This window comes from Coregonus clupeaformis, unplaced genomic scaffold, assembly GCF_020615455.1.
Source record: "Coregonus clupeaformis isolate EN_2021a unplaced genomic scaffold, ASM2061545v1 scaf0116, whole genome shotgun sequence".
Taxonomy (NCBI): Eukaryota; Metazoa; Chordata; class Actinopteri; order Salmoniformes; family Salmonidae; genus Coregonus; species Coregonus clupeaformis.
This window is the reverse complement of record NW_025533571.1, coordinates 675,733-689,826: the sequence shown is the minus strand read 5'-3', so window position 1 is coordinate 689,826 and position 14,094 is coordinate 675,733. Positions and strand designations below refer to the sequence as shown.

Genomic DNA, 14,094 nt, shown 5'->3' with positions numbered 1-14,094 from the left:
ACGCATTGGCTCTCGACCTTCGCCTCTCCCGAGTCCGTATGGGAGTTGCAGCAATGGGACAAGACCGTAACTACCAATTGGATATCACGAAAAATTGGGGTGAAAAGTTATTAAAATAAAATAATGATAATAACATATATATATATAAGGATCTTTGTATCGTCATGGAAATAACGTTGAAGATGATATTAGTGTATTCAGTAGAAAAATAAAGACAAGCATGTGACTAAAATATTTTTGGTTCCTCTTTTTATTATTTTATAACTCAATTAAAAGATAAAAGAAACAGTTCCATGCCCTATAATGTAAACGTTGTTGACTATACCTCGCCAAGCCACCGTGTCATGTATGTAGGTATGTGTGTGTATGTATGCATTTTCTAACCAGGGATGTATTCACATTCAGTGAGGTGACACGTTCAGAATGTTACAGACACAAATGTCATGAATAGAGCTGACTATGTCAGACAGTCATGTCTTTTCTACAGCATGCATTTCTATCTGAATGTTTTCTGTAAAGTTGTGCCCCTACTGGTTGACACCCCAGGTTTGACCCCTTGGACTAAGGTCAGAGGTCAGGGGTCATGGTTTAGAAGTAGTTGACAACCCTGCGGATGGACTGGATGTTGGGGTTCTGGGACTGCCACTCCATGTGACTACAGTAGTCTCCTCTCTCCACTATATACATACGGCCACGGAAGTTAGGTTCCTCATAAAGCACCCAGCTATGGAGGGAGAGGAGGAGGGAGAGGAGGACGGGGAGAGAGGAGGAGGAGGAGAGGTGAGAAGAGGGGGTGGTGAGGAGAGGAGGAGGAGGGGAGAGAGGAGGAGGAGGAGAGGTGAGAAGAGGGGGTGGTGAGGAGAGGAGGAGGGAGAGGAGGAGGAGGGGAGAGAGGAGGAGGAGAGGTGAGAAGAGGGGGGTGGTGAGGAGAGGAGGAGGGAGAGGAGGAGGGGGAGAGAGGATTGCTTGTTAACAAACTATAGTTTTGGCAAGTCGGTTAGGACATCTACTTTGTGCATGACACAAGTCATTTTTCCAACAATTGTTTACAGACAGATTATTTCACTTTTCCAGTGGGTCAGAAGTTTACATACATTAAATTGACTGTGCCTTTCAACAGCTTGGAAAATTCCAGAAAATGATGTAATGGCTTTAGAAGCTTCTGATAGGCTAGTTGATATAATTTGAGTCAATTGGAGGTGTACCTGTGGATGTATTTCAAGGCCTACCTTCAAACTCAGTGCCTCTTTGCTTGACATCATGAGAAGATCTAAAGAAATCAGCCAAGACCTCAGAAAAAAGATTGCAGACCTCCACAAGTCTGGTTCATCCTTGGGAGCAATTTCCAAACACCTGAAGGTACCACATTCATCTGTACAAACAATAGTATGCAAGTATAAACACCATGGGACCACGCAGCCGTCATACCGCTCAGGAAGGAGACGCGTTCTGTCTCCTAGAGATGAACGTACTTTGGTGCGAAAAGTGCAAATCAATCCCAGAACAACAGCAAAGGACCTAGTGAAAATGCTGGAGGAAACAGTTACAAAAGTATCTATATCCACAGTAAAACGAGTCCTATATCGACATAACCTGAAAGGCCGCTCAGCAAGGAAGAAGCCACTGCTCCAAAACCGCCATAAAAAAGCCAGACTACGGTTTGCAACTGCACATGGGGACAAAGATCGTACTTTTTGGAGAAATGTCCTCTGGTCTGATGAAACAAAAATAGAACTGTTTGGCCATAATGACCATCGTCCCGGGTAGCTCAATTGGTAGAGCATGGCGCTTGCAACGCCAGGGTTGTGGGTTCGATTCCCACGGGGAGCCAGTATGGGATTTTTATGCATTCTGGATAAGAGCGTCTGCTAAATTACTAAAATGTAAATGTTATGTTTGGAGGAAAAAGGGGGTTACTTGCAAACCGAAGAACACCATCCCAACCGTGAAGCACAGGGGTGGCAGCATCATGCTGTGGGGGTGCTTTGCTGCAGGAGGGACTGGTGCACTTCACAAAATAGATGGCATCATGAGGAAGGAACATTATGTGGATATATTGAAGCAACATCTCAAGACATCAGTCAGGAAGTTAAAGCTTGGTCGCAAATGGGTCTTCCAAATGGACAATGACCCCAAGCATACTTCCAAAGTTGTGGCAAAATGGCTTAAGGACAACAAAGTCAAGGTATTGGAGTGGCCATCACAAAGCCCTGACCTCAATCCTATAGAACATTTGTGGGCAGAACTGAAAAAGCGTGTGCGAGCAAGGAGGCCTACAAACATGACTCCGTTACACCAGCTCTGTCAGGAGAAATGGGCCAAAATTCACCCAACTTATTGTGGGAAGCTTGTGGAAGGCTACCTGAAACATTTGACCCAAGTTAAACAATTGAAAGGCAACGCTACCAAATACTAATTGAGTGTATGTAAACGTCTGACCCACTGGGAATGTGATTAAATAAATAAAAGCTGAAATAAATAATTCTCTCTACTATTATTCTGACATTTCACATTCTTAAAATAAAGTGGTGATCCTAACTGACCTAAGACAGGGAATGTTTACTAGGATTAAATGTCAGGAATTGTGAAAAACTGAGTTTAAATGTATTTGGCTAAAGTGTATGTAAACTTCCGACTTCAACTGTACGTCTTTACAATTTCCAGTCACACTGTATGTTAGGGATTACTGTATAAAGTGTTTACTGTATAAAGTGTTTACTGTATAAAGTGTTTACTGTATAAAGTGTTTACTGTATGTTAGTGATTACTGTATAAAGTGTTTACTGTATGTTAGGGATTACTGTATAAAGTGTTTACTGTATGTTAGGGATTACTGTATAAAGTGTTTACTGTATGTTAGGGATTACTGTATAAAGTGTTTACTGTATGTTAGGGATTACTGTATAAAGTGTTTACTGTATGTTAGGGATTACTGTATAAAGTGTTTACTGTATGTTAGGGATTACTGTCTAAAGTGTTTACTGTATGTTAGGGATTACTGTATAAAGTGTTTACTGTATGTTAGGGATTACTGTATAAAGTGTTCACTGTATGTTAGGGATTACTGTATAAAGTGTTTACTGTATGCTAGGGATTACTGTTTAAAGTGTGTACAGTATGTTAGGGATTACTGTATAAAGTGTTTACTGTATGTTAGGGATTACTGTATAAAGTGTTTACTGTATAAAGTGTTTACTGTATAAAGTGTTTACTGTATAAAGTGTTTACTGTATGTTAGGGATTACTGTATAAAGTGTTTACTGTATGCTAGGGATTACTGTATAAAGTGTTTACTGTATAAAGTGTTTACTGTATAAAGTGTTTACTGTATGTTAGGGATTACTGTATAAAGTGTTTACTGTATAAAGTGTTTACTGTATAAAGTGTTTACTGTATGTTAGGGATTACTGTATAAAGTGTTTACTGTATAAAGTGTTTACTGTATGCTTATAAAATGTTTATGGATGTGTTTATAAACAGCTCTAGAGATACATTGATTAATTGAATTGAATTGAATTGAATTGAACTGTCAGCAGCAGTAGATTCACTAGATACGTACGCTCCGTCTCCGTAGACCTTCAGAGAGTTGATGCAGTTCTTGGTCAGACCACGTCCCTGCAGGAAGGGCACGTCATCACACACCTCAACACACTGGCCAGCAAAGTCAACTCCCTCAAACAACTCCATCCTGTAGTGTTCTCCATGCTGGAAGAGAGGAGGAGGAGGAGGAGGAAGAGGAGGAGGAGGAAGATGAAGAGCGGGAGGAAGAGGAGGGGAAGAGGAGGGAGATGAAGAGCAGGAGGAAGAGAGGAGGAGGAGGAAGAGGAGTCAGTCAGTCAGTCTTCTCTATCTCACATTGTAATGTACCAGTCAGTCAGTCAGTCAGTCAGTCTGTCTGTCTGCCCTGTTCCCCTTGCCTACCTGGGTGTGCCCAAGATGCCCTTTACAGTGTCACATTCACCTGAACATTCTGCGCTGGCTATTTATCTTCACCCTTTCCATCACGTCTTGGCCCGGGTAACATAACATATCTAGTGCCAGTTAATTTTTCAGTGGGTTGAGGGGCGTAAATTCTCCTACTGCTTTGTCCTCATCTGACCTTGGTAACACTTTACGTCAAGTAGCTCTTATACCGGTGTTATAACAGTGTAATAACTCCAATAACAACATTGTTATGAAGTAACCACCCCAACTCTATTACTGTGTAATTACAAAACGTATTACAAAGTTACCATAAGAGCACCGTAAACCTAAAGTATTCACAAAGCCACAGGTTACCATGGTGGCATAGGTTACCGCGGCGTCCGTTACCGCGGCATCGGTTTCCACAGCATCGGTTACCGTGAGTGTTAGCATTTTTTTAAACCCTCACCATCTTGATAGGTCTGCAGGAGCCCATGTGATCATTGTGGGCATTCCATCTCTGGAACTCGGGGTACTCTCCGTGCTCCAGCATGTACTGCTGGCCTTTGAAGTCGGGGTGGTCAAAGCAGCAGAAGGCGCCGCTCTCCACACGGATGGAGTTGACGCGGTTCATGAATCCACGGTCCTGAAAGTTATCACAGTCACCGCAGATCTCCAGCTTCCTGCCCGTGAAGCATTTCCCCTCGTAGAAACAGATCTGGGTAGAATACAGACACAGGAAAGAACACAGTACAATAAGGTGGGGTGGAAATAGTGTAAGATATGTAAGATATGTAAATAATGTAAGATATGGTCTGGAGATAGACACAGCAACAGACACTAACTGTAATTTTGGATACATTTGATCCGGGCACAATAAAGACACAGTTAAATTACGTTGTTGCATTTTGCATCGTCATGATGATGTGGCCGGTGACACTTTGCTTCTTGAAAGTCCAATATCTTGAAAACTTGACTATTGACATGCAAAACATTTTGGGACTGTATCAACAGTGGACTAATGAAAGAAATACCAATGATAGTTTTGGAGTGGATTTCCCCTTTAAATTAAGTTACTTAAGTTGAGTTAAGTTAAGTAAGTTACGTTTTAAAGATGCACTATGCATAAATCACTCTGCCATTTCCTGGTTGCAAAAATTATAATAGTTCGCTTAATTTCAGTTTATGTGACAAAACAAGCAAGTATAGTGTAGAGAATCATTGTATCATCTAAAACGGTGTGAAATGTATTTTCCATAACCAAAAATATTGTATTTTCAGCTGTTTGAAGCTGGTGTACAAAACCGAAAGTAAAAGACACAAAAGCGAAACTTCAGAACGGGAAGCATAGAAATAGCGCTTAAAACTTAACTTACTTAATTTAACTTACTTAAAGCTGCAATATGTAACTTTTTGGGCGACCCAACCAAATTCACACAGAAATGGTGTGTTGTAGATCTGTCATTCTCATTGAAAGCAAGTCTAAGAAGCGGTAGATATGTTCTACATGCAAGTAAGTTAATTTAATTGAGTTAAGTTACGGTGGGGTAGAACGAGAGTAAGAATCATCTGGAGTTTTGTCTGAGAGAGACAGGTGTTGTGTTTCGCAGTGAGGAACCATTCTTGGTCTAAGATCATTCTGTGTTGATGTTTGTGTTTACAAAGTCCTCAGAATGTTCCAGAGCTATACAATGGACATAAGTGAGTGTAGTGTTGACTGTTCCATTTCTCTCGGTCATAATCCACAACACTGCAACAGCAAAGCATTACCTTTAGATACTACTGTGCTATCTCAGGTAGTATATTGTCCAGTAACTATCGTGGATACGTAAGCAGGCCAGCCCAGTAATGTTTTCGCAGCCATACAAATTGTTCGGCTTGGCTTTGTTTGGGCTCAGTAGTGTGAAAAGAGCAATATGCAAGGCTCCTGTGGGTAAGGTGTCAACAGTGTTGGGGAGTGACTGATTACAAACAAACTGTAATCAGTTACGTTACCAGCAAGAATATTGTAATCAGATTACAGATACTTTTGAAAAAACGAGATGATTCTTTCTTGGATTACTTTCAACTTCAGAAAGGACGTTTACGAATATTTTTTCTCCATTTTTCTGACTGTTTTCTCAATGACATTCAATTCTGCATTGAAAAAAAAGGTTTGTTCCCGCCTGAGCGAGTCTGACCACAAGTCAGAGACCACTATGCTGACAGCTACAGTGGGGAAAAAATGTATTTAGTCAGCCACCAATTGTGCAAGTTCTCCCACTTAAAAAGATGAGAGAGGCCTGTAATTTTCATCATAGGTACACGTCAACTATGACAGACAAATTGAGGAGAAAAAATCCAGAAAATCACATTGTAGGATTTTTAATGAATTTATTTGCAAATTATGGTGGAAAATAAGTATTTGGTCACCTACAAACAAGCAAGATTTCTGGCTCTCACAGACCTGTAACTTCTTCTTTAAGAGGCTCCTCTGTCCTCCACTCGTTACCTGTATTAATGGTACCTGTTTGAACTTGTTATCAGTATAAAAGACACCTGTCCACAACCTTAAACAGTCACACTCCAAACTCCACTATGGCCAAGACCAAAGAGCTGTCAAAGGACACCAGAACCAAAATTGTAGACCTGCACCAGGCTGGAAAGACTGAATCTGCAATAGGTAAGCAGCTTGGTTTGAAGAAATCAACTGTGGGAGCAATTATTAGGAAATGGAAGACATACAAGACCACTGATAATCTCCCTCGATCTGGGGCTCCACGCAAGATCTCACCCCGTGGGGTCAAAATGATCACAAGAACGGTGAGCAAAAATCACAGAACCACACGGGGGGACCTAGTGAATGACCTGCAGAGAGCTGGGACCAAAGTAACAAAGCCTTCCATCAGTAACACACTACGCCGCCAGGGACACAAATCCTGCAGTGCAGACGTGTCCCCCTGCTTAAGCCAGTACATGTCCTGGCCCGTCTGAAGTTTGCTAGAGTGCATTTGGATGATCCAGAAGAGGATTGGGAGAATGTCATATGGTCAGATGAAACCAAAATAGAACTTTTTGGTAAAAACTCAACTCGTCGTGTTTGGAGGACAAAGAATGCTGAGTTGCATCCAAAGAACACCATACCTACTGTGAAGCATGGGGGTGGAAACATCATGCTTTGGGGCTGTTTTTCTGCAAAGGGACCAGGACGACTGATCCGTGTAAAGGAAAGAATGAATGGGGCCATGTATCGTGAGATTTTGAGTGAAAACCTCCTTCCATCAGCAAGGGCATTGATGATGAAACGTGGCTGGGTCTTTCAGCATGACAATGATCCCAAACACACCGCCCGGGCAACGAAGGAGTGGCTTCGTAAGAAGCATTTCAAGGTCCTGGAGTGGCCTAGCCAGTCTCCAGATCTCAACCCCATAGAAAATCTTTGGAGGGAGTTGAAAGTCCATGTTGCCCAGCGACAGCCCCAAAACATCACTGCTCTAGAGGAGATCTGCATGGAGGAATGGGCCAAAATACCAGCAACAGTGTGTGAAAACCTTGTGAAGACTTACAGAAAACGTTTGACCTGTGTCATTGCCAACAAAGGGTATATAACAAGGATTGAGAAACTTTTGTTATTGACCAAATACTTATTTTCCACCATAATTTGCAAATAAATTCATTAAAAATCCTACAATGTGATTTTCTGGATTTTTTTCTCTCATTTTGTCTGTCATAGTTGACGTGTACCTATGATGAAAATTACAGGCCTCTCTCATCTTTTTAAGTGGGAGAACTTGCACAATTGGTGGCTGACTAAATACTTTTTTTCCCCACTGTATACACACAGCTCGGTGGAGCTCAAGCACAGCTTCACTCCCATGTGCCACATTCACCCCTCATGCAAATGATGCAATGAAACTGCTCAAATCGACACCAATCAACAAAGCCCCGGGACTGGATGGTATCTGCGGTAGGACTCTCAGGTCAGTGAGGTCCTACTCCACCTGTTCTAGTCTTTGCTGGACCAGAGGCTGGTCCCGCTGCCATGGAAAAACATCCACCATTATCCCTGTTCCTAAGAAAGACAAGCCTCGTCTCTCTCAATGCCCCATTTGCGCTGACCTCTCTTGTGATGAAGGCCCTGGAGAAGCTGGTCGTCTGTGGCAGACGCTCTGCTGGATCCCCTACAGTTCGCGTACTTCACCAAGAGAGGTGTGGACGACGCCAAGCTGTTCCTAATGGACACCATCCCACAGACATCTGGAGAGCAGGGGGTTCTTTGTCAGGCTCCTGTAGTGTGGAATTCTCGTCCTCGCATTTAACACCACGCAGCCTGCCATTCTCGCCAGAAAACTTGACTCACAGTTCAAACTCGACCATGGCCTTATTTTATGGATTATGGATGTTTTAACTGATAGGCCACAGAGAGTCTTCAGGAGGAAGCCCCTCAGGATGGACCAGGTGATCATCCATGGTGAGGAGGTGGACATTGTGGACCAGTATAAATATCTTGGTACCATCTTTTATAACACCCTGAAGTTTGAAAAAAAAAAAACACAGACGCCATCATCAAAAACGCTCACCAGAAACAATACTTCCTCAGTAAACTGAATTCATTCAGTGTCCACAAATCGATATTGCAAACTTTTTACAGTTCTTTCATCGTTCTGTTTTTCTCCTTCGTATGCTGGTTCACATCTCTTTCTGTCAAGATCAGGAATCGCCTCCATGCCATTGTAAACACCTGTTGTAAGATCACTGGGGTGTCTCTCAGAAGTCCGGCTTCATTCTTTGAGCAGCAGGCCAGGAGGAAGACCTATGACATCACCCATGTCCTCTCAACCCACAGCTTCAACCGCTCCTCATTGGATGCCACCTGCACTGTCTCAAGCGCTTCACCAATAGGTGCAGGGCCTCGTTTGAGCCCGAGGCCATCCACCTGGTTAACAGGACCATTAAGGAAGACCTAGAGACTATTCTAGAGATAGCTTAGCCCTGACATTAATTAACAACTTTGACTACCATGAACTTTTAGTTTCTTAAATTGCACTCTGCACCCTTAACTGATGCCTTAATAAGTGTGTATATTTATTTTTTATACTGTTAGTGTGTGTTTGTCCTGTCTGAAGCACCCTTAATTGTCCCTTGGGGATTAATAAAGTTGTATTGTATTGTATTGTACTTTATTGTATTGTAGTGTATTGTATTGTATTGTATTGTATTGTATCTAAAAGGGCAATATTCAAAGCTCATGTGGGTTAGGTGTCAATCTCTAAAAGGGCAATATTCAAGGCTCATGTGGGTTAGGTGTCAATCTCTAAAAGGGCAATATTCAAGGCTCATGTGGGTTAGGTGTCAATCTCTAAAAGGGCAATATTCAAGGCTCATGTGGGTTAGGTGTCAATCTCTAAAAGGGCAATATTCAAGGCTCATGTGGGTTAGGTGTCAATCTCTAAAAGGGCAATATTCAAGGCTCATGTGGGTTAGGTGTCAATCTCTAAAAGGGCAATATGCAAGGCTTAGGTGGGTTAGGTGTCAATCTCTAAAAGGGCAATATGCAAGGCTTAGGTGGGTTAGGTGTCAATCTCTAAAAGGGCAATATGCAAGGCTTAGGTGGGTTAGGTGTCAATCTCTAAAAGGGCAATATGCAAGGCTCCTGTGTGTTAGTATAGCTATATACTGTATGCAACTGGTTCCAACCTGGACTCAGGGGTAGACGTAACATAGTAAATGTAAATCTGTCTCCCTCCATTTAGTATGTTATGTTACGTTTCGTATGGTATGAATTAATTTGTGGATGTCCATCATCCATTTCATATGATATGTTACAAATTACAATTCGTATGATATGTTGAGAATTGCAATTCGTACAATATGTTATGAATTTGCAATACGTACGGTATGTTACGAATTTCTATTTGTTGTGGTTAACAGTAGCTACGTGGATAGGTGGCTAACGCTAATGCTAGCTAGATGGATAATATTAGCTAGGCTAGGTGTTAGGGTTAGGGGTTAAGGTTAGGGTTAAGGTTAGGGTTAAAGTTAGGGTTAGGAGTTAGGTTAAAGGGTTAAGTTTAGGGTTAGAGGAAGAGTTAGCTAACATGCTAAGTGGTTGCAAAGTAGCTGAAAAATAGTAAGTAGTTGCAAAGTTGATAATTATCTAAAATGCTAAACATTTTCGTGATGGGACTCTAGACGTTCTAGTTATACCCTCCTTTTGTTTTTGCCTTAAGTAACTTTCTGTAACTGATACCAAACGTAACGTATAATACTAATTTGAGTGTCCTCGGATTTACATTTAGTATGTTACGTCTAGTCTATGAGACCAGGCTGGTGTAGCTGTATGTATAGCTGTATACTGTATCCAGGGTAATCTGATTACCAAAAAACGGTAACTGTAATCAGTTAAGTTACCAGCAAAAATATTTGAAATCAGACTACATATACTTTAGATTTCTTGGGGGAAAAAACTTCAGTACTTCTTGGATTGCTTTTAAATTCAGAAAGGATGTTTGCAAGAAAGGGAAGAAAAAAAAATGGACACCTTTCTGTTTTCTAAAGGGCATTAAATTCAGCATTGAAAAAAGGCACAAGTTTAGGTTTATTCCACTTGAGCGAGTCTGACCACAAGTCAAAGACCATTATGATGACACACCAAATGATGACCACCAATCAGAGACCATTATGATGACACACCAAATGATGACCACCAATCAGAGACCACTATGATGACACACCAAATGCGTTTGATGGATTATTTGTGTCTTCTTCTAATGCCTCTTAAGGGGAAAGCAATCCAAAAGTAACGGAAAGTAATCCGATTACGTTACTGAGTTTGGGTAATCCAAAAGTTACTGATACAAATGTTGGACAGGTAACTAGTAACTATAACATTTACATTTTAGTCATTTAGCATATAACATATTACATTCTGCATGTAACCTACCCAAGCCTGACTGTATGTACAGTATATATGTATCTACAGCTGTATAGCTGTATGTATAGCTGTATGTATAGCTGTATGTATAGCTGTATGTATAGCTGTATGTATACTGTATGTATAGCTGTACGTATAGATGTATGTATAGCTGTATGTATACTGTATGTATAGCTGTACGTATAGATGTATGTATAGCTGTATGTATACTGTATGTATAGCTGTATGTATAGCTGTATGTATAGCTGTATGTATACATGTATGTATAGCTGTATACATGTATGTATAGCTGTATGTATAGCTGTATGTATACTGTATGTTAGCTGTATGTATACTTTATGTATAGCTGTATGTATACTGTATATATAGCTGTATGTATAGCTGTATGTATAGCTGTATGTATACTGTATGTATAGCTGTATGTATAGCTGTATGTATAGCTGTATGTATAGCTGTATGTATAGCTGAATGTATACTGTATGTATAGCTGTATGTATAGCTGTATGTATAGATGTATGTGTAACTGTATATATAGCTGTATGTATACTGTATGCATAGCTGTATGTATAGATGCATATATAGCTGTATGTATACTGTATGTATACTTTATGTATAGATGTATGTATAGATGTATGTATAGATGTATGTGTAACTGTATATATAGCTGTATGTATACTGTATGCATAGCTGTATGTATAGATGTATATATAGCTGTATGTATACTGTATGTATAGCTGTATGTATAGCTGTATGTATACTTTATGTATAGCTGTATGTATACTGTATGTATTCTGTATGTATAGCTGTATGTATACTGTATGTATTCTGTATGTATAGCTGTATGTATAGCTGTATGTATACTGTATGTATACTGTATGTATAGCTGAATGTATAGCTGTATATATACTGTATAGTTGTATGTACAGTGCATTCGGAAAGTATTCAGACCCCTTCCCTTTTTCCACATTTTGTCACGTTACACTTTACAGCATTATTCTAAAATGGATTAAATTGTTTTTTTCCCTCATCAATCTACACACAATACCCCATAATGACAAAGCAAAAACAGGTTTTTAACAAATGTATTACAAATAAAAAACAGAAATACCTTATTTACATAAGTATTCAGACCCTTCGCTATGAGACTCAAAATTGAGCACAGGTGCATCCTGTTTCCATTGATCATCCTGAAGATGTGGTAAATTCAATTGATTGGCCATGATTTGGAAAGGCACACACCTGCCTATATAAGGTCCCACAGTTATGGCAGTGCATGTCAGAGCAAAAACCAAGCCATGAGGTCAAAGGAATTGTCCGTAGAGCGCCGAGACAGGATTGTGTCGAGGAACAGATCTGGGGAAGGGTACCAAAACATTTATGCAGCATTGAAGGTCCCCAAGAACACAGTAGCCTCCATCATTCTTAAATGGAAGAAGTTTGGAACCACCAAGACTCTTCCTAGAGCTGGACGCCCAGCCAAACTGAGCAATCGGGGGAGAAGGGCCTTGGTCAGGGAGGTGACCAAGAACCTGATGGTCACTCTGACAGAGCTCCAGAGTTCCTCTGTGGAGATGGGAGAACCTTCCAGAAAGACAACTATCTCTACAGCACTCCACCAATCAGGCCTTTATGGTAGAGTGGCCAGACGGAAGCCACTCCTCAGCAAAAGGCACATGACAGCCCACTTGGAGTTTGCCAAAAGGCACCTAAAGGACTTTCAGACCATGAGAAACAAAATTATCTGCTGATGAAACCAAGATTGAACTATTTGGCCTGAATGCCAAGTGCCACGTCTGGAGGAAACCTGGCACCATCCCTACATGAAGCATGGTGGTGGCAGCATCATGCTGTGGGGATGTTTTTCAGCGGCAGGGACTGGGAGACTAGTCAGCATCGAGGGAAAGATGAACGGGGCAAAGTACAGAGAGATCCTTGATGAAAACCTGCTCCAGGACCTCAGACTGGGGCAAAGGTTCACCTTCCAACAGGACAACGACCCTAAGCACACAGCCAAGACAACGCAGGCGTGGCTTCGGGACAAGTCTTTGAATGTCCTTGAGTGGCCCAGCCAGAGCCCGGACTTGAACCCGATCGAACATCTCTGGAGAGAGCTGAAAATAGCTCTGCAGCGACGCTCCCCATCCAACCTGACAGAGCTTGAGAGGATCTGCAGAGAAGAATGGGAGAAACTCCCCAAATACAGGTGTGCCAAGCTTATAGTGTCATATCCAAGAAGAGTCGAGGCTGTAATCGCTGCCAAAGGTGCTTCAACAAAGTACTGAGTTAAAGGGTCTGAATACTCATGTAAATGTCATATTTCAATTTTTTATTTTTTATAAAAATTTCTAAAAAGCTGTTTTTGCTTTGTCATTATGGGGTATTGTGTGTAGATTGATGAGGGGAAAAAACTATTTAATCCATTTTAGAATAAGGCTGTAACATACCAAAAAGTGGAAAAAGTAAAGTGGTCTGAAAACTTTCCGAATGCACTGTATAGCTGTATGTATAACTGAATGTATACTGTATATATAGCTGTATGTATACTGTATGTATAACTGAATGTATACTGTATATATAGCTGTATGTATAGCTGTATGTATAACTGAATGTATACTGTATATATAGCTGTATGTATACTGTATGTATAGCTGAATGTATACTGTATGTATAGCTGTATGTATACTCTATGTATATCTATATGTATATCTCTATGTATAGCTGAATGTATAGCTGTATGTATATCTATATGTATATTTCTATGTATATCTATATGTATATCTCTATGTAGAGCTGTATGTATACTGTATGTATATCTGTATGTATACTATATGTATATCTGAATGTTTACTCTATGAATATCTATATGTATATCTCTATGTAGAGCTGTATGTATACTGTATATATAGCTGAATGTATAGCTGTATGTATAGCTGAATGTATACTCTATGTATATCTCTATGTATATCTCTATGCAGAGCTGTATGTATAGCTGTATACTTCCAGGTATGATACTGTATGCATAGTCCAAAATAACTTCCAGGTACGATTCCTAACTACTCACCTTGCCTGAGTACTGCGACATTTTGCCCACCGGTTGTCGTCCACGTTAGTCCCACTGTGTGAGAGTGGAAAGATGTGGACCGCCTGATATATATGGCCAATAGGGAGAGGAGAGGCGGACCACCTGATATATATGGCCAATAGGGAGAGGAGAGGCTGACCACCTGATATATATGGCCAATAGGGAGAGGAGACGTATCACGAGGTCAACATAACAA

General features: G+C 40.7%; 1 protein-coding gene across 1 annotated transcript; it reads right to left on the bottom strand.

Moving 5' to 3' along the window:
- Positions 1-232: 232 nt before the first annotated feature.
- LOC121580571 (gamma-crystallin N-A) lies at positions 233-13,984 on the bottom strand. Its single transcript, XM_041895523.1, has 4 exons — positions 13,878-13,984; positions 4,373-4,621; positions 3,560-3,705; positions 233-724 (listed from the first exon to the last, which is right to left on the bottom strand). The coding sequence occupies exons 1-4, from the start codon at positions 13,896-13,898 to the stop codon at positions 589-591; spliced, it is 552 nt and encodes a 183-aa protein (XP_041751457.1). The 5' UTR covers positions 13,899-13,984; the 3' UTR covers positions 233-588.
- Positions 13,985-14,094: the final 110 nt, after the last annotated feature.

Excerpts from the sequence above, each read along its gene's own strand:
- LOC121580571 (XM_041895523.1), bottom strand. The coding sequence starts at position 13,898 with ATGTCGCAGTACTCAGGCAAG. Across the intron at positions 4,622-13,877 it reads TGTCGCAGTACTCAGGCAAG|ATCTGTTTCTACGAGGGGAA; the intron begins GTGAGTAGTTAG and ends TATTCTACCCAG. Across the intron at positions 3,706-4,372 it reads CCTGCAGACCTATCAAGATG|CATGGAGAACACTACAGGAT; the intron begins GTGAGGGTTTAA and ends CCTCTCTTCCAG.